We start from the raw sequence: 21,609 nt of genomic DNA, 5'->3' as shown, positions 1-21,609 counted from the left end.
TTCCCTCCACAATCATTTGTGTTGAATCCAGTTCTATTCATATATTGAAAGTCCAGTCTTGGGTTTAAGGAGTCTTTTCTGCTATTATCGATAGCGACTGCCCATCTCAAACCCTATAATAACGATATATATGAGATGGTACCACTTAATCTCACATTTTGTATTTTTAATGTTGGGCTGAGAGTATTTACATACTCCTCCTAGCTACATTGCATGCTTCTTGAAGACAGACCCGTGGAACTGTACTTCTTTCTCATGCTTCGTCACACCCAGCACAATGCTAGGTACATAGTTACCAGCACGCTGTCAAAGTGAGTCCAGTTCTTTTCATACTTCATGTTTGAAATTTTAAAACCTTATCAACACCCATTAGTTTTGATTTTTCTCCTTTCTGTACTCAGAATTACAAGCAGCCAGAGAAATGCAAGAAAAATAAATTTTCTGCTAATAAGAAATGACAGGAAGGGTAGAGATCAAGAAAAATGCACAGGAGGTCAAAATCATCTACGAATGTGACCACCATTTTCTGAATTAAAGAGAACTTGTTTTCCTGTTTAGCTTTAACTTAATAGATGAATATTCAAGATATTTTTGCCTTATTGGAAACATATTTTCACATCGCTTTTCATCTTCTCCAAGATCAGTAACATACACAGTATCCATAGCCCTGAGCATTATCGCTTTTAGGTCCAAACTATACTTTTGATCAGATAGTAGTCTTTCTTTTCAGATTACTCTGTGACTGTTTCCTCAAAGATGTGTGTTCTAATTCAGTTCAACAAACGCTTACCAAAGAACTACAATATGACAGATTATCAATTAGAGACTGGGAGGTGGGACAACAGTGTGACTCAGACCAGTCCTCTGCCATCAAGGAATTTACAACCTGGCCCAGAGGTTGGGAATATAAATAGCGAACTGTAAGAAACGAAGAACAGAGCAAGGAATAAGTTGGGTGTTATGGACATAGAGAAGAACAAAAGACTGGAAGGGCAAAAAAGGTTTCTTGGAAAAAAAGCAGAATGGGAAAAGGAGCCTTAGAAGATGAGGACCTGACTCAGAGAAAGAGAGAAAGTATGGCTAAAGCTGAGAGGATGGTACCAGTTAGAGCATGGAGTTGGGAAAACACACCTTTCCCAAGTGATTTATACATTTTTGCTAATAGACTGTGATGTATGCAGAGGGATGAACTAGTCTTGAGGCTAAAAAGGGCAGTTGGGGTCTTAATGTCAAAGAACTGACTTTATTCCATAAGCACTGGTGAGCCATCTATTTGGAGAGAAAATCGAGGAGGCAGAGTCCAGGTCTAAGAGTAGTGGGAAGAAAAATCAAGCCAGGAACCTGGTATTTGGCTAATGTCTACAGCAAAGAAGGACATTCAGCAACAGAGAGGTTCTTACAAAAAGAACTTGTTTAAGAAATCTTTTTGAGGGCTTGTTAACAAAACTGCCTATCTTTCGGGTCTAAGAAAGTTACAATTATGCCATGAATCGCATCAATTCTTACAAGTACTGAGTATGTGTTTTCTTTCAAAGTTATGTATTGAAACACAAAAGCTCCTGAGAGGTTGATTTAGGCAGCTACTTGACTGCTTGCTGGGAACACGAGAAGCACCTCAACACTTTATCGAAAGCACACTACTCATTTTTCACCCCTACTTTTACACCGTAATCATAATTTCTAGAATTGCAAAATTTTGGACCTGAGAAAAGCACAGGTGAGAATAGCTCTCTTTCAAGGGGGTGTAGCGGCAATTGAATAATAAAGTAGTTGAAACTATGAGCAATAATAGGGTAAAAAGAGGTTTTAATTTTCAATTAAACAGCTCCCATCAAAAGGTGCTAAAGGCTTCAATTTTTCAAATAGCACCCTGGCTGGTGTAATCCAAACCCTGCATGGTCTGGATTACATCAACTAAATTCCAAGCTTGACTAGACTGCCTTGAAAACCCTATTTCCTTGAAATTGGAAACAATTAACGTTCTGTTTATTCATGAGATAAAACCCGTTGAAGTGTACAATGGCAGGTGTAGTGTTAAGTAGTTTGCCTGAATACCCTACTGAGGAAAGACAAAGAACTTTAAACTAGGTGAATGTATGGTGATGCCATTTAGGTTTTAGTTTCTTGATAACAAAGTAGGAACCAATTAACTCACTGCATTTCCAGAAATTATACAGTGGTTAAGGGCAGAGGCTCTCAAATTATTTAACCGGGGTCTGTACCTCGGGCTAATCTCTTACGTACTGTGAGTGTTTGGGCAAGTTTGAGCATCTCTGTGTATCATTTTCTATATCTGGAAGGATGTTATGAAGATGTGATAGCACACGAACAGTGCATAGAAGAATGATTGATGCATCCTGGGAATGCTAAAAACGTGAAGCACTACGCTATGGGAAGATGCTAGGCCTGGGTTTTTTACCTTAACCCCCAACCCTCAAGTGTAATTATCTGAAATCTTGAAAGAAAACAAAAGATATTTTGGGTTAAAGTCATCATTTGACCGGTGAGGATCCTGAGAGAGGTCAGTCACACAGGAGGTCACAGTGGCAAGATGGCACTAGAATTTGAGGTCTCCAAGCCCATTCCACCACTCTTGGAGTACCCACTGAGTGCTGATGGGAAAGCCAGGCCATTATCTGCCGTTACCATGATTCAGAAGTGAGTAATTCTTCCTCCTGGTGGGAGGGCAGTGCTCAGTAGGCCACCTGCATCTACAGCTATAAACTGGCCTATGAACTTTTACCTCCTCTGTAGCCCTGGTGTTTTAGATCACCCTTCCACAGGCTATGGAGATGGAGAGACACTTGAGAGTGCCTGAAGCAAGCATTTTCTTCCTGATTCATCTCAGCAATGACACAGATCATTTCATAAAGGTTCCTGCCCTCTTTCAGGTCCTGTGATGTGGCCCTAGCACTTACTGTGCGTGCCTCAGTGGGCAGATACGGAAATACCCATGACCTTGTAGACATCTTTGCTCATGCTAAGAATGACCACATTTTACACACGGATGCCTCATAGTGGAGAACAACATTTGGGGGTTAAACAGAATATAAGGATGTAAAAGCAATCCTTTAAGACTAGAAGTTTTATCTGATAATCACTTCTGAGAATTGGTCATATCTTATAGTTAGAGCTATCCTCCATTGCAACCCCAAACAGAGGCTTTAATAAATGCTTCTGTGAGAAACTCTAAAAGGTTTAATCTCATTACAGAAAATCAAAGAGCTGCATTTTTTTCATACAGAGAGCAGTCTACAGTGGACAGACTACACTCTGGGAGCCAGAGAAAAACATGTTGGCACCCACTCTGCCCACAACTCTATTTGTGTGACCTCAGGCAAAGCACTGCCTTCCACCTCTCATCTGAAACACTGGGGAGATAATCAGTGAGAGCGGTAGAACACCTTCCTTTTTGAAGGTGGATGCTGTGACCTGCGTTGTGCTCCTCCCCGGCCCCCCAGAATCATATGCTGAATTCCTAACACCCAGTGTGAGGCCCTGTGGAAGTAATTAAGGCTAAATGAGGTCACAAGGGTAGGGCCCTGATCTGAGGGAAAGAGATATGAAAGAGCCGGCTCTCCCTGTGCCCTATGAGGACACAGCAAGAAGACACCTGTCTGCAAGCCAGGAAGCACACTCTCATCAGCAACCAGCTAGGCTGGACCTTGATCTGGGACTTCCAGCCTCTAGAACTGTGAGAAGTAGATTTCTGTTGTTTAATCCACCCAGTCTGTGGCATTTTGTATAAGCAGCCTGAGCTGACTAAGGCAGTGGAATTAGCACCATCCCTGTGTTTCCCAAGATACCTGACTGTCAGGATCACATGCTTAGTGCTGTGACTTCCCACTAACAAGATGACCCCAGAGTGAAAGCTGTTTGATTCTTTGTTCTTTGGATTATTCACAGAGATGGGGAAAGGAGAGTGGATACTGGGAAGATAACCACACACAGACTTCAGATATAGCAACCTTATAAATACATGTTAAACATGACTGTGTGGTTGTGTATGCATCCATCTACATATACGGGATGAACATATTCTGTGCTTAAGAACAGGGATTGAATCATGGCCTTGCTACTTACTAGCTGTGTGTCTACAGACAAATGACTGAAACTCTCTGAGTTTCAGCTTCTTCATTGCTAAGATGAGAACAATAACTCTATCTCACAGTGAGGATTAAATGAGAATTCTGTGAACAGAGACAGTGGCAGGGCTTCACAAGAGTTCATTTTACCATTACACACGTACACACACACACACACATACACAAATTGACAGGGTTTTTACCAAAATGTGAAAAATAAAAAAGTGGGGGAAAAAGCACAGCATTTCTATGTCCTCTGCACTCACTTCACATAGCCCATACAATTTCTCTATCCAACCTGACCTGCCTAAAAATTAAACTCTGTGGTTAATCTCTAAAATCTCATGATTACCTTCAAACTTATTAGTCACTTGTGCCTGGAAGAGACTAGAGAAAAAAATTAGGATGTGTAACAAGAGATAAGGGGCTGCAAAAAACAGGGAATTCCAGAGGAGGCTGAGATTAGAGAGATAAGAAAATGCTATCTATGATCAATTTATAACTACACAAGGGGAAAAAAAAAGAGTTCAATGCAAATTGTCTATCATTTTCAAATACTATGGCTATTACTTGGGAGAAAATATTTTCCTCAAATTACAGCTGATTCAAATATAACTGACTTCTTGTTTTTCCGTTTATGTACTTCAGGACATATATCAGATTCGAAGAAAAAGTAATTGTGACAAAAGTCTACAAAGATACTTCATGAAAATGATCAAAACTTTTCCTCCTCTCTTGCATGTAAATTAAATTCGACCTCCTGTTTTTCTATTTAGGATTCATCTTTGCAAGGTTCACTCTGACCCAAGGTGTTGAATTTTCTCTCAACAGAAATTCAGCTCCTGTCATAGATGTAACAGTGGGATCACTTCATCATGGGGAGGGGTAAAGAGGTCTAACAGTGGGCACCATAAAACATATTCAAATTATTTGCTCTGTGCTAAGAGTGGGAACATTCAGAATGGCTTTTTTCCTCTTATTTTCATCAGTCTTAGAAGGATCTTCAATCTGGGTTATTTTCCTTCTACACGGTCATCAATGCAGAAGACTGATTTTGTTTACAAAGAGCTTTTGATGGCCAGTAAATTTTATATGCTTTCTTTGTAAGAATTTAAAGATCTTATTTATAACCACAAAATTATCTGTTGTCAGTTCCTCTCAATTGTACAAGTGATTTGAGTTTGATGTAAAATTTAGAACCTATCAGTTTGAACAACTGTATACCAGCTGTGATTGAATAAGGCACCGAGTGGTATAATATGCAACAGAATCTTTTAAGTGGTTTAAAGAAAAAGAACAATTGCCCAAATAATATTAATAGACTTAGCCACTGGCAATAATTCTTGAGAATTACTTTTTCCTTGACAACAGATCTGATTTCACTATTGATATGAAAATCTGAGAAAAATCTATGGAGAGTGTGTGATCAGAGAGACTGGGGAATAATTTACTCTTTCTTCCCCTTTTATAAAAGGACCACTTTACAAAACATACTTTTGGTAGCTTAAAATAACATTAAACAAAACAGTTAACTAAAAAATAGCAGAAAAATCCATTTATTCAGAACCTTGGGCATGAACCTCGTTGCACAAGTAGCTAATAATGTAACATTTCATCTGGCTCACTGACTTAAAAATTTTTTTTGGTTTGTTTTCTCTCTCTTTCTCTATATATTTCTCTAAATATAATTTCAAAAATTAGGAATTATCCGCCTGCGGAAGTTCTAAACTCATTTAAGTTAAGAAGGCTATGCAAAGTTGTTTCAATTATTTTATAAATGAAATAATAAAACTACTTCTGCTAGTTAATTTTTCCAGCTTTGGATCTGGCCAGCACTAATATTTAATTTACCTAAGTAAATACAGGCTAACTGATCAGTATTCATCATTAATAGTTTACAAATATTACCATTTAGTAGATATTGATCTTACAAAAATATTTTAAGTAGATGTAAGCAGGAAGTAAGTTTAGGTGATTCATGGGAATGTGAACTCTGGGTAGGTATTTCTGTGTATTGTTCACTTTTATTACTTCCATGTGTGAAGTCCCAGCCATGTTCTCTAAAGCGGAGGTGTGATGTAAGGACCCAGGGACAAATCTGAACACAGAATCATTAAATAAAATACTACTCTATTAGAAGTTATAGAACAATTCAGTAAGGTGGCAGGATACAAAATCAATGCCCAGAAATCAGTTGCATTTCTACACGAATAACGAGACTGAAGAAAGAGAAATTAGGGAATCCATCCCATTTACAATAACACCAAAAACCATACGTTACCTTGGAATTAACTTAACCAGAGACGTAAAGGACCTATATCCTAGAAACTATAGATCACTTTTGAAAGATATTGAGGAAGACATAAAAAGATGGAAAAATATTCCATGCTCATGGATTGGAAGAATTAACATAGTTAAAATGTCCATACTACCCAGAGCAATCTACACTTTCAATGCTATCCCGATCAAAATACCGAGGACATTTTTCAAAGAACTGGAACAAATAGTCCTTAAATTTGTATGGAACCAGAAAAGGCCCCGAATCTCCAAGGAACTGTTGAAAAGGAAAAACAAAGCTGGGGGCATCACAATGCCGGATTTCGAGCTGTACTACAAAGCTGTGATCACAAAGACAGCATGGTACTGGCACAAAAACAGACACATCGACCAATGGAACAGAATAGAGAACCCAGAAATGGACCCTCGGCTCTTTGGGCAACTAATCTTTGATAAAGCAGGAAAAAACATCCGGTGGAAAAAAGACAGTCTCTTCAATAAATGGTGCTGGGAAAATTGGACAGCTACATGCAAAAGAATGAAACTTGACCACTCTCTCACACCATACACAAAAATAAACTCCAAATGGATGAAAGACCTCAATGTGAGACAGGAATCCATCAAAATTCTAGAGGAGAACATAGGCAACAACTTCTATGACATCGGCCAGAGCAACCTTTTTCACGACACATCTCCAAAGGCAAGAGAAATAAAAGATAAAATGAACTTATGGGACTTTATCAGGATAAAGAGCTTCTGCACAGCCAAGGAAACAGTCAAAAAAACTAAGAGACAGCCCACGGAATGGGAGAATATATTTGCAAAGGACACCACAGATAAAGGACTGGTATCCAAGATCTACAAAGAACTTCTCAAACTCAATACACGAGAAACAAATAAACAAATCATAAAATGGGCAGAAGATATGAACAGACACTTTTCCAATGAAGACATACAAATGGCTAACAGACACATGAAAAAATGTTCAAAATCATTAGCCATCAGGGAAATTCAAATCAAAACCACACTGAGATACCACCTTACGCCAGTTAGAATGGCAAAGATAGACAAGGCAAGAAACAACAATTGTTGGAGAGGATGTGGAGAAAGGGGATCCCTCCTACATTGTTGGTGGGAATGCAAGTTGGTACAGCCACTCTGGAAAACAGTGTGGAGGTCCCTTAAAAAGTTAAAAATTGAACTACCCTATGACCCAGCCATTGCACTACTGGGTGTTTACCCCAAAGATACAGACGTAGTAAAGAGAAGGGCCATATGCACCCCAATGTTCATAGCTGCATTGTCCACAATAGCCAAATCATGGAAGGAGCCGAGATGCCCTTCAACAGATGACTGGATTAAGAAGCTGTGGTCCATATATACAATGGAATATTACTCAGCTATCAGAAAGAACGAATTCTCAACATTTGCTGCAACATGGACGGCACTGGAGGAGATAATGCTAAGTGAAATAAGTCAAGCAGAGAAAGACAATTATCATATGATTTCTCTCATCTATGGAACATAAGAACTAGGAGGATCGGTAGGGGAAGAAAGGGATAAAGAAAAGGGGGGTAATCAGAAGGGGGAATGAAACATGAGAGACTATGGACTATGAGAAACAAACTGAAGACTTCAGAGGGGAGGGGGTGGGGGAATGGGATAGACTGGTGATGGGTAGTAAGGAGGGCACGTATTGCATGGTGCACTGGGTGTTATACGCAACTAATGAAGCATCAAACTTTACATCGGAATCTGGGGATGTACTGTATGGTGATTAACATAATATAATAAAATAAAATTAAAAAAAAGAAATACAGACGTATGTACATATCAAATCATCACATCGTATGCTTTAAAATTATACACTTTTGTTAGCTACACCTCAATAAAGGTGGAGAAAAAAAATAAAATAAAAAAAAATAAAATAAAATACTATTCATGTAGACAAACTTTGTTAGTGAGCCATAATATCCAGATGCTTAATATTTAAAAGTTAAAAAGTATTCTTATTGAAAAGAATGTGTTCCTCCATCTTACAAGATGGTGGCTTCTAAGACATGATGCCTGCAAGCAGGTTCTGCTGACAGGAGATTGTCTAAAGCAGGAGACAACGACACAAACTGTAGACTCTGAGACAACAAATATGGACAAAATCCGGACATCAACCGACTAAACAAGTTGCAAAATACTTTCCAACTCTCCCTTCTTTAAAGAATATAACAGGCTGAAAAAATACAGCTCATAAGCTATTCTTTTTCTCCTCTAGAATCCTACCAATTACCTTTAGTGTAAAAATAATTTATCAGTCTGAAAATCATGGTAATAGCAAATTCTTATCTACCCGTGAATTGATGGATAACTCTTATTAATCTCCATTTTCCTTTGGGTAAAGCCATGCCTATTTCTCTACACGAATCAGCTTTTAGCAAAAGAATGGAAGGGGAATAAAATACTCTCAGTCGAACCAGCATCTGATTCACTGAGTGAAAGCTTTCTGACTTCAACATGAACAATAGCAATGCCCTAAAAAAGTTGTCCTAACTTTGTTTTTATTTATTAAAAGAAGCTCATTGTAGAGAAAAAGCACACTTGATTTATGGTTTTTCCCTGTAGAGCTACAGAACTTTAATCCATAGCTCATGAAAGGGTGTAAGAGCAGCTTGAAAATTATGCTGAGCTTAATTATACTTAATGTGAATTATTCAGAAGTGCAGACAGAGACTAAAAATTTATTTCATACAAAGAAGCTTGACATTTTAATTGGTCCTTCAGAATAGAGACAAAACAATTTCCTCTCAAGAAAATTTACATCTTCCCCAACAGACCTGCAGCTTCAGCCAAACAGAACTTCATTAACAAGATTAATTATCACACCAGTGTCTGCTTCGTCAGGTGTATGGCCCAGGTGAAAAAAGGAATACAAAATAATGACTGACATTTCTAACAGATAGAATTGATTCAAGGAGAGAAAGGATGACAGATTGAGCCACCATACCTTGGTCATTAGCCATTTTGTCAGGGTGTTCTACTGTGGGGGAGAAAGAAATATTATTAGACATTGACACTTCCTAGCAAGAAAGCTGATACTTCGAATCGACAGTTTTGTTAGCAAGTTTTCATATCAAGGCCAAAGCCCTGTTGAAATAAAATTGATAAGGAACCAAGGTTGATGTGATTATTTCTATTAAACAGTAGTCAGTGGAGAAAAATTGAAAATGGTTTTTGTGATACATGTTCTTAAAAATATGTTATTTGTTTCATTCCTCTACACATCAACTCAAAATGATCATCATGTAAGTTTAATTAAAAATATAATACATAAAAACTCATGCGATCACCAGGTAATTATCACCCATATATTTTAAATAAGGTAAAGAAGCTATTTTCTTGTCCTCAATTTTTTTTTTCAACAAGAGAACGAAATCAATTCTCACATAGATAGGGTAAAATAACAGAATATCGTAAATGTGTTTTAATCTAAATAGTTTAAATAAATTTTTAGAACTTATGAAGAGAATTCTTACCTGTTCACAACTTCAGGTGCATTGTGAATAATGTTCTTGAAAATGACCTTTTTAATTTAAAAAATACCTTAAAAATTTTTAAGTGGCTTCTTTTCTATTAACCAAAAATAACTGTATAGAAGGTAAATCCACAATATCCTTGCTTTTACAGAAATTGTGATAGGACATTTTGACCAATGTAGATGTTTGTTAATCTCCATCAATTAGAATTATTTCCCCTACAATTGAGTTTCTTCGAGCTTCAAGTCTTCTGGGTTTATTGAACTCAACTGCACTAAAACTTGACATTTAGGCTACTACACTTGCTGTTGGCTTCTTTACATGTCTCAGTTTAACTCACACCAAGAAAAATATGATAGTGTTCCCATGGGCAGCAACCTAGAACCTAAGCGCCCTGGTCCTCTCGTTCTGGGTTGCAGTCTCACAGCAAATCCATTATTACTGTTTGAAAGATAAAGCAAAGGTCTTAGAGGTGGTAGTCCTTCCTTTACTAATTGATGGGACATAGCATTGCCCAAAAGAATATGCAGAATGGGAATACTCAACAAATGATGCTGTTAATAAAAACCCCTTTCAGATGAGCAAGGTTTATGAATGTCACCTCATGGAAGGACAAATTCTAAACTTAGTTACAAATTTCTATCACTTACAATTTCTTTCATTTTAAAACAATATGTAAACATATTCTATGAAAAAGGATAGACCAAGAAAGGTTATCTTAATAAGTAGTAGACTTTGAACTCTGAATGACTCTTTGGAAAACAGTATACATAAAAGAGTGCTTATATATTAAGATTCTACCAGTTTTAAATAACTTTTATAAATGTCATTGTAGCTCCTCAAGATTTTTTAATACTATTTTTTTTTAATTCACCAAGCTGTCCAACCTAATCTTTCCTAGTGTAATCGTCACAGTGTAATTTTAAACTTGATTTCCTCTCCTGTTTCCCATTAAAGACTAATGGCTTCTCAAGATACATTTTATTACAATATTGGGGGATTATTGATGACAGGTGCTTTTGATAGGCAATTGAATTATCTGTAGTTTAAAGATAGGGATAGGGTTTTCACTGAGATCCTAATGTAGATTTTGAGAAAAGAGACTATGTCAGTAAGTGCCAAACCAGGTCTCTGGTAAGAATGAGGAGGATGTGCAGGGATCACATGTGACCATGAAATCCAGGAAGGGTAAATGTTTGGCAGCCAGAACAGGAAACACTTGAGAAACTATCCTAATTAGCATTCATATTTAGGGGAGATATGTTTGGAATGACATCAAAAAAGAAAGCGAGAGAGAAGAAAATCAATCTCATCCCATTTTCATTCTTCATTTCTCCCTTCATCTTTAATTATACACACACACTATCTATAGTCTAAGAAAATTTTTATTAAGTAACAAATGAATATACATTATGGGCAACCATGTCATCCTCATTCTTACCTTCTGGATTTGTTTTACTGTTAGTAATCTGGCCTGGATATGACTTGAGAAATTCCGAATGTCTCAAGAAAAGTTATCAACTAAAGAGTATTTTCCAACAGGGATAACATATATCCTAAAAGTTACTTTTTATTAAAGACAAATACCTGCTTAAAGGTATCATAATTTGTGTCTTGACTTTTTATTTGCTCCTGCCATTTGTCGAGAAAATAACGTATTTTGTCAAAAATAATGTGAAGACTAAAACTTTCCTGTGTTCTGGTATGGAACTTTCAGGTCTATATTCTTGGATGGGAAAGATGCACATTTCAGAATGATGATAAAAGATGCCCAGAGAGCAGACTATACTCTAGTGCTCTTTCATTGCTGAAGACTCTGCTTTTTTGTGTGTAGGAAGTGACTCTGTCCCTCTATAGAATTCCAATTTGGTCTGTTTCAGCAGAAGCGCCCTTTCTTCCTATTATTTGATAGGCCAACATAGAGAAGCTAAGTTTACCCGAGAGAACAACCCATGTGAGAGGCAGAGATTGACATGCCTCTTGTACATCTTCTAAGGATTTCACTGTATATGGGTATCCAAAGGGGAATAATTGGGGGAAGAGAGGTGTGTATTTGCAGAGTCCTGTGTGGTCAGAGAATCAAATTCAAGATTCTTTTAATTAACATTCTAAAGAAACAATCAGATGTACCACATACATGCATGTACACAAGGGTATTGTAATTTAATCCCTTTTTAATTATAAATGTCCTTTTCATTAACCAGTGATTATGGATTGAGTTTCCTATACCTCTCTTGCTGGTGGCTAAAACCAAAGACAAAACTCTAGTCTCTAGTAGTAAGTGCTCCTGTCTTTGCAAAGACTGCATATGAAAGAATGAAGCTTGTAGACACCTGCCTGGGGTATGATTTGCAATGAAACACTTGCCTGTTACCCAGTAGACTACTGAGAGCTTTCTCAGCTTCAGGATAACATGTGAGCCTTTCTTGCTGTCAAACAAAGTTACATTCTGATGAACAGAGGCCTTATGTTTTGAAACAGCTTTAGAAACTGGAAATCTTAAATCAGAGAGCAGTAGCATGACGTATAGATTTGGTTCACTGTGGCTTCGAGGCTCTTAAGAGTAATTTATTTGCCTTAGAGTATTTGTCATTGTAACACGCAGGATGCATGCTTGTACAATGTCAATTATTGATAAAGATGGGCAAGATCAATATCTGTAAATAATTTAGAATGCAACCAAGACATCTGAAACTTGGTTTGCCATATGAGCAAGATTTGTTTTAAAATCTAATTGACTATTAATTGAGCATGACATACTGAGGATAGACAATATTAAACATTCAAATCAGGATATTAGAAATAATTCTTGTGAACTATTACAACATAACAAATTCCTTAATTTGTTCTTAGTTCTGAACATAATTTCATAGATGAGTTTAGGGCACTTATGGTAAACAGTACCAAATGAGATATGGAGTTCATTAAATAATCTCTAGGATGGTTATCACTGTGGGCCTGTAAAGCCTGTGATAACTCATCACTCTGCTGCTTAATACATTTGGATGCCTTAAGTCATCCTAAACCCTCCCTGAGATCTCTAGTTGGCACACCATGCAAGCATGAAATTAATTTGGCACTTGTCTATAGATAAAGATGAAGCATTTGTGAAACAGTATCTAGTTACATTTCATGCTCCCACAAAATGAATAACCAGTTTCCTTTCCATTGCTCATTTAGAGTGAAACCTGATTTAGACATGAAGTCCTAAAAACCCAGAGAGAAGATAGTTCATTTCCTCCTTCCTCCCTCCCCATCTTCTACTCTGTCTCTAAGAACTGTCACGAAGGCTTAGGCTGAATGCTTGTTTGTGTGTTCTTGGCGAACTTTCAGATTAGCTGTTACCAAGTCCAGCTTTGAATGGCTAGCTCCCTCAACAGAATTCAGAAGTCCACTATTTATTAGGGTACCTTTCTTAGGGAAATAGAATGACTATACAATTATTCTAAGACTCTTCTCTTAATATGTCAAGCACCTGGGTGAAAATGTCAATCATCCTCAGTTGTTTACCATCATGTATGATCAACTTCTCAGCCAGATATATAGATCGACACAATGTGGTCACAGATATAAGAGCCAAGTATCCTTCAGAACAACACGCGTCATGCCTAAATATACATCTTTAAATACCAGCTATGAAGCATTCAATTTTTTTCAATTGCTAAATAACAGAGGCCATTTATCCTCCAGAAAAATAACACTGTTCTAAAATAGTAAAGACTAACATGAAGATTATTTTGAGGTAGTCACTGTTCTAGGGTCTTAGCATTTTTTCTGTATGAACATATAACTATGTTTGAATTGAGCAGCTATTTTTACTCTTGCAAGCATGGGGCGTTTTCTTCTAGTAATAGTACTGTAAGACTCTTTTTTCCCCTTGTTGCTATCCTAGGTCCTTAAAATAAACACATTCATTTTGTTTGAGATTTTCTGTCTTGCCATATCAAATTTTCTTTTTATATATAAGGACAATAGTTCCTCAAAGAAAACATTTAAAGTTGGCAGCAGTAGGACGTTCATATAATTCAATGCTTTTTAATTTTTATTTTCTTACATAAAATGACTAAAAAGTTTCATTATATTTTGAATAGAACCAATATACATGAAATCAATACAAAATTCCAAAAGGATTGTAAATGAGGGGGAAAAAAAAGTTAAGTTAAATAAACCTGCCTTGTGTTGAAGCCAGAAAATGTGATAACACAATAGATCTTTCTCTAACATGCTGGCTTTCAGCATGAAAAGGTACATTTTAATTTATTTTGAATGGCCATTGTAGTCATGTTGCCCACAGAGAAGGCAAAGACAGTTCCTAAGGCAGACTCCATAAGTATTTTACAGCAATCCCACAGGAAAGGAAAGGCACTGCTGTACTAGGAAATGATTCAAACCTTTCAGAGTCCTGAAGAGGATCGGATCAGAGAGAGGCCCCACTCCTTTTGCATTCCGTGCTTGAATTCGAAAGTAGTACATTGTGTCAAGGTTGAGATCCATGATTTGGTGAGTAAGCCGATCACCGCTGATTGTTTCCATCACCCAGTCGTCAATTGGTATGTTCTTGTCCAAGGTATAAAACAAGATGTAAGCTGCGGAAACAGACGAATGCGACTGTGTTTAGTGTCCTGACCGCATGCTATACTTATACTTTTAAACACTCATATTTCTCAAATATAATTGGCAATGATAATTATACATTCACAATGTATAAACTACAGTATTCCGTTAAGCAAGTAATGATTTCTTTTGATACTGCAAAGATTAGACAAATCATTGCCTCAATGTGCAGAATCTGAGAATGGAATAGACCATTCAAAATAAAAATATCTGCCTTCTTTAAAAATACAAGGATTCTGATGCCTGTAAATACTGTGCAAGGATTCCTGACTGATAGAAACACGGAGATAACAAATGTGTGGTGTTTTAAGCTGCTAAATTTGTGGTGATACTGTTACAGAGCAGTAGATACCATAATAGGCTAATGGTGACCTTGGCAATCTGCACCTCAGGTGATTTCTGTGTTCAAGCAAGGTCAGGAGTCACCGCTTTAGTCGAGACGTGGAATCTGTATATTTTGGGCATTCGCTGAGATGATGCTGCTGCAGCTATGAATGTCTTAGGATGCAGAGAGCTCAGTAAAGGATAAAAGACCAAGGTAAAGAATTCTGTAAAACTTAACAAAGGTTGTAGGACTCTCTGGTTAATATTAAAATTTAAATACTATAATTCAAACAGGATTGTGAAATATCACTGGGCAAAGGAGTTGTTTCTGACTCATTTATAACTTAGCCCCCATGATCAATATCAATAAAAATCTTCTAATATTTTTTGAGTCAGAGTAGTCTCCATTCTTGTCCCCAAAGAATCACATCTACTGAATAGAAGACCCTGGTACTGGTTATACTTTTTTTTTTTTAACTTTTATTATTTGCGTGTTTTATCTCTTCAAAAGGATAAAAACATTCCTTCAGTTCAAGAGCCATATCTTATATTACCTTTTATTCTTCAGAGAAACCAATAAAATTGTCTTCACATAATAGGTATTGAAACTCACTTATTGAATGAAATCCTCTAGCCAGTAAGCACAGATGCTTTGCATTCATGACATTTAATGCAATTGTAGAGTTATCATGGGCTGTTGTAAGTGCCCAATGACACTGAAAGTTGGGAAAATTGTTCTCATCCCAGGTCAGCTACATTTATTCCTGATTTTCTTGATTTGTCAAATGGGAATAAAATATTTGCCCTCCTTGGGTTTGGGGTTTTTTTCTTTGTAAGAAGTATTCAATTAAGCATTTAAAAATGACAGTTCTGGCATCAAATAAGTACAATTGAAGATGCAAGCATCAGGTACTGACAATTCCAAACTGTATTTCAAGTGATTTCCTGGTATTTATGGGGAAGCCAATCGTGTGTGTGTGTGTGTGTGTGTGTGTGTGTGTGTGTGTGTGTAAATTTGAGAACTGAGATGCAGAATCAAAATATACTAGCACATTATTCAAAACTTTAAAAATTGGCCTTAGAGAAAGCATACAATTTCATCTGGATATATGAGTTTGGTGTGTTTAAAGAATATTAAATCCATTATTGAAGTCTTGCTGTAGAGATTTCCATAACCACATAGGTTGGAACAAATTCATTGGTTTCTCAGGACCTTTCTGTACCTATGTGTCCATTTCCCTGTGTCCAAGCTTCTTTCTTCAAGCTTTCCTCTTACTTTTTTCTACTTCATTTATGTCTCTTACTCACCATAACTAGCCAAATAATGAGAACTATCTCCTGTCATAGGTGGTAAGACCACTCAAGTGGGCACTCCCACAGTAGAATTACATTTGTCTAAATACATATAAAATGTAACGTCATACATATGTCATTTTGACTACTTTTACAAAGAGGTAGTTGTAATTATAAAAGGAAAGTGTCAGAAAGTGTTCAATTCCACCTCTCTCCTCTGTCTTTTTCCATACTTCTTCCCACAGATCACTGATTCTCTTCCATGGTTCAGGGGCTAAGTACCTGGAAGACTGAGATGATGCCTACCAACAAGGAGCTCAGCCCAGGGAGAGCTCCTCATCTTTCAAATTTGATTCTGATAATCATGTCTATCGATAAATACATAACGAAGGACCCATTTCTTCCTTCTTCGTGGTAAAAAAATATTAAAAAATAACAGGCTATGCATTTGGGAAGACCTGACCTCAACTCATAGGTCTGTCATTTCTTGGCTTTGCAATCTTGAGCAACTTGCTTAATCTAAGTATGCCTCCATTTTCTCATCTGAAAATAAGTTGCTGTGAGATAATGTATTTTAAGAAATTAATATATGTGGGTATTCCTATTATATTATCTTCTATATACTGACTACTTAGTAAATTCTACATTTTTTCTTTCCTTTTTTCTTTCTTTCCTTTCTTCCTTTTTCCCTTCTTTCTTTTTTAATATTAGTAAAGTTTAAGGAAGTATTATATTTGGAAGACCTGAAACTTTGATTTCAAGTCAAACAATAGATTTAATAACAATCAATGATTATTCTACTACACCAATATTTATTACCTACTAAGTGTCAAGAATATTGACACTGAAGAGAAAGCATTGACAAAATCTGAAACTTGTTTTCATAGAATTTTCAGCCCTGTATTATGACCATTTAGATTTTTCTCTCCTGATTATATGAGAAGAGGACATAGAGAAAAAAAGTCTAGATGGCTAAATTTCCAACTTTTGCAACTGGGTAAACATGAAAAATTTTTATATGATGGGACTAAGAATATTTAGACCATGTGATTGCAGTGAGTGCCCATCTGGGTTCACAATCCCAGATGGTCTTACAACCTATTATAGAATATAATAGTACATTATTTGGCTGGCTGTAGTGGGGGATAGGCAAAGAAAACCCAAAACCAAAACCAAAAACACAACAAAAAAGCCCCACAAACAGACAAAAAAATAAAAAGAAAAGAAAAGAAGAGGAAGAAGGGAGAGAAAGAAGGATTGGGGAATAGAAAGAGGTACCAATAAGACAGGCGAATGGAAATGTACAATATGAGGTAGAATATGTGCATTTAGAATTCCCTGGATGGAGACACAGATTTCAGAGACATAAATTTGTGTTCACTGAAGCCCTGGCTATACTATACACACTTTGTCAGAGAAAGTAACAAAGGAACTAAAAAGATCCACTTAAGAAACAGGTGGAAGAAATGTCCGCTAACAAGACTGAGAAGCTGTAGGCTGAAATTAGGAAGAAAAGTGGGTAGGTGATCTTTAAAAAGTCAAGAAAGAAGAGAATTTCAGGAAAGGGGAATTGGATTAGAGTATCACATGTCACACACAAAAAAGATAACATAATCTTATCCGTTGGATAGTACTGATAAGGAGACAATCTCTGAAGACCTAACTCTTCTAACTATGTTGGTCTCTGATCATAAATAATGTTGGATGCTGCATTTATTTAGATCAATGTTTCAAAACCCTAGCTGCACATTAAAATCACTTGGGGAGCTTTTAAGATATAGCATGCTCAATCCTTCCTCAGATAAATTAAATCATAAATCAGTTAAGAATCACTGATTCGGACTAGTTGAATACTAATAAGCTGGAGCAAAACATAGTGTAATAGTGAAGAGTCTGAACATGGGTTTTAAATCCCAGCTCTGTTACTTCTTGGTTATTTGACTTTGGGGAAGTTATTAATCCTAGAAACCCCTCATCTTTTCATTTCAACATGGAATAACAGGAAGATAGGATCACTTCATAATACTAAAGTGCTTAGCAGGATGCCAAGCATATAAGGATTGCTTAATTCATTCCGAGCCATTCTCTCCCGAAAATGTCAGTCCAAATTCCTAAACTGCCAGTTTATAATCAAGTAATGTAAGCCCTGGCATTATCTAGATCTCCTTCTTTGTCTTCTTTTTTTATTTCATCTTTTTGAAGTATATATATTTACAAATTGACGATCCGGTTTCTATGCAGAGTACATTAATAAGCCTCACCTTAAGATGGATTTCAAATGGGAATAATAATAGTTCATTTGTTTTAGTTCTCACTGGACATCAGAGACTTTTCTCAGCACTTCATTATTACCTTCTACAAAAGAGGTTCTATGACTATCCTTATTTTATAGATGAGAAAGTGAACTTAGGAAAGTTAACTTACCTAGGCATCTCCCTCAGAAGCTTGGGTTCTTAACCACCCTGCTTTGTAGCTATGTACATGCAGGGACGTGGTTAAACAAAGAAATATAAATATATAAATATATTTAATAATAATATAAATATATATAAATATAAATGTGTTTCTTCCACATAGGCACACACATGCTCTGACACACTGGAAAAGAGCTCCTGTTTCCTTTGTACTTTAATGAGAAACTGAGTGTTGTAAATCTGGGCCCTCTGCTATATGGCATTTTGAATATTTTATCATCGTGTTTTCTGGAAGTAATTTGAGTGGAAGAATCAAAATATATATGCAAGAGAAGTTGTCTTAAGAGTTCTTAGCGTTAAAGTTAAAAATTGAGCTACCCTATGATCCAGCAATTGCACTACTGGGTATTTACCCCAAAGATACAGACGCAGTGAAGAGAAGGGCCATATGCCCCAATGTTCATAGCAGCATTGTCCACAATAGCTAAATCATGGGAGAAGCCGAGATGCCCTTCAACAGACGACTGGATTAAGAAGATGTGGTCCATATATACAATGGAACATTACTCAGCCATCAAAAAGAATGATTTCTCAACATTTGCTGCAACATGGAGGACTGGAGGAGATAATGCTAAGTGAAATAAGTCAAGCAGAGAAAAACAATTATCATATGGTTTCACTCATTTATGGAACATAAGAAGTAGGAAAATTGGTAGGAGAAGAAAGAGAAAAAGAAAGGGGGGTAATAGAAAGGGGAATGGAACCATGAGAGACTATGGACTCTGGGAAACAAACTGAGGGCTTCAGAGGGGAGGAGGGTGGGGGAATGGGATAGGCCGGTGATAGGTATTAAGGAGGGCATGTATTGCATGGTGCACTGGGTATTAAGAGCAAGTAATGAATCATGGAACTTTACATCAAAAACTAGGGATGTACTGTATGGTGATTAGCATAATATAATAAAAAATATTATTATAAAAAAAAGAGTTCTTAGCATTTGCTCTTGTTGACTTGAGTCAAAATATCTCAACTTGACAATAACAGTTTGGTTTTAATAAATGAGCCAGGCTCTTAAAGGTAAAAAGTATTGCTTCCCATACTTCTACTGTACCATTGTGAGAGAAGGGATACTGAACATACAACTCTAAATAAAATACGTGGAGGAGGTTTCTTATCCAGGCACTGAGATTTTGGCACATGGCATTTTATTGCTTCGATTCATTTGCATTTCTTAATATGGGGCAGACTTCCTTTTTTTTTCTTCAAAAAGCAAAACTAAGCTTCTTCCAGAGGTGAAAACACATTCTATTGTTTACATTGACTATTAGATGAGATTTATTTAAATAAGAGAGGAGAATTTGGGTAGTATATGGCTTATTTGATCCTTTACCAAAAAATATATTTTTTCCATCAGAACTCACATTTATTTAGACAACTTCTATTCTGTTTTTTTTCTTCTTAAACTTATTATCTATTGATTTACCATACACTTATAAATTACTGTTTATAACATAATAAAAAAGTCATCATGTAAACAAATCAAAGTCTACAAAAGTACTGAAATAGAACCAATGAAAATAAATCATAACATTGAGGGGAAAAAGAAAAAGAAAATTGGAATGAGCCAGCCTCAGTTTTAAAAAGCCTGGCAGAGTGACAACTAAGGATATACAATTTTGGGGAGATTTAATATCCCTCTTCTTTTTCCATATTTGTCAGCTCAAATGAAATTTCTGTTTGCTATTGCACTCAGAACAATTTCCTAGAGAAAACAAGTCTTCAGCTTAAATTTAAATCACATTTGGAATTTTCACATTATCTTTTCATTTTGGAAAATTCAGAAAGTAACTCACACAAAGTAAGTGTGCCATCCGAACTATAATTTCTGTGCTTATCTCTGTTATCACAGAAGGACTGAATTACTTTGTTAATTTATAATAGTGCTATCCACTTCTTGTATGCAAAAAAAAAAGAAAAAGGAGTGACTCTTACATGTGCGTAACCCAATGGTTCAAGTTAATTAGACTATAATGTGCACATTTTTAGTTATACAATATTTTTCATAATAATTATATGCTATGGAGACATCTATTAAAAGCCTAAAGTGATCATTTAAATGCAAAATCCCTGATAGAACTCCATTATATTTTTCATACTAAATTAACATTACAGGCTTCTAATGGATGCTTTAATTAGGCATTGATGTTATCAGCAATATTTGGCAAAATAAAATCTGTCACTGTGAAATATTCATTAAGTTCAATTTCTGTCAGTCAATATTAAGTATTTTACGAACCTTATGATTTAAGTAAGAAGCTAAAAGCTAAGTGAGAAACTAAAAACCCCCAGACAAACCTTCTTTGTATGTGCCATTCAAAAATACATGGTCATTAGGTGTCTTTTGTATTTTATAATTGCCAAACAACCGGCTTCTTTTTAGTCATTTATGCTCAGAGACATTCCATTAGAAGGTTGTCCTAATGCTCCGTAAGATGAAAAACAAAAGGTCTGAACTAATTGAAATGTACATCCTTCGGGAAGCAACTCAAATGAAATGTGTATGTGCATGTATTTGTAGGTATCATTAGAAATTTCATAGTTAGTGGGGGGCAAGAAGAGACAATCAGAGAGGGTTGGGAAGTCCACTGAGATGCTGGGACAGAAAACTAATACGCAGAAGGCATGAGCCATGCACATGGGGTAAGCAATTGCGGGCCAAGCAAAGCAATGCTGGAAGTAAAGCAGAGATGCTTACCAGTAATTTTCCCATTGGCTTCCAAGGGAGGCTGCCAACTCACGGTGACAGCGCGAGGCTTCCCTTCTCGAGTAATGACTGTCAAATCCTTGGGAGCAGAGGTCGGGGCTGCGAGATGAAACAGAGACAAGGCCTTGTCATTGGATGTGAAAGAAGGCAGACATTTATGGGACTTCTAATCACGATGTTGACACTCAGAATCCATCACGCAGTGTATCATGCTGATCTTACCATTTATGATTTATTTCAAGTATTTTAATTAAACAAGCAACCAAACAAATATATAGAAATGAATGTTTTTCCATGGAAGTTAAATGACT

The 21,609-nt window shown here is 36.4% G+C and overlaps 1 protein-coding gene across 3 annotated transcripts in view; it reads right to left on the bottom strand.

The window, feature by feature from the left end:
- DCC (DCC netrin 1 receptor) overlaps positions 1–21,609 on the bottom strand; it is a 1,087,479-nt gene that overhangs the window by 89,441 nt on the left and 976,429 nt on the right. For 2 of the 3 annotated variants that reach the window (XM_034642890.1, XM_034642892.1), the window contains exons 19-21: positions 21,290–21,397; positions 14,281–14,475; positions 9,361–9,393 (exon numbers count right to left, since the gene is read on the bottom strand). In XM_034642890.1, the coding sequence (XP_034498781.1) occupies positions 9,361–9,393; positions 14,281–14,475; positions 21,290–21,397 (336 nt within the window). The remainder of the gene's footprint in view (positions 1–9,360; positions 9,394–14,280; positions 14,476–21,289; positions 21,398–21,609) is intronic. The other variant, XM_034642891.1, reaches the window with a different exon arrangement.

The sequence above is a fragment of the Ailuropoda melanoleuca genome, chromosome 14, assembly GCF_002007445.2.
Source record: "Ailuropoda melanoleuca isolate Jingjing chromosome 14, ASM200744v2, whole genome shotgun sequence".
Classification (NCBI taxonomy): Eukaryota; Metazoa; Chordata; class Mammalia; order Carnivora; family Ursidae; genus Ailuropoda; species Ailuropoda melanoleuca.
This window is presented reverse-complemented; position numbering and strand designations above follow the sequence as displayed.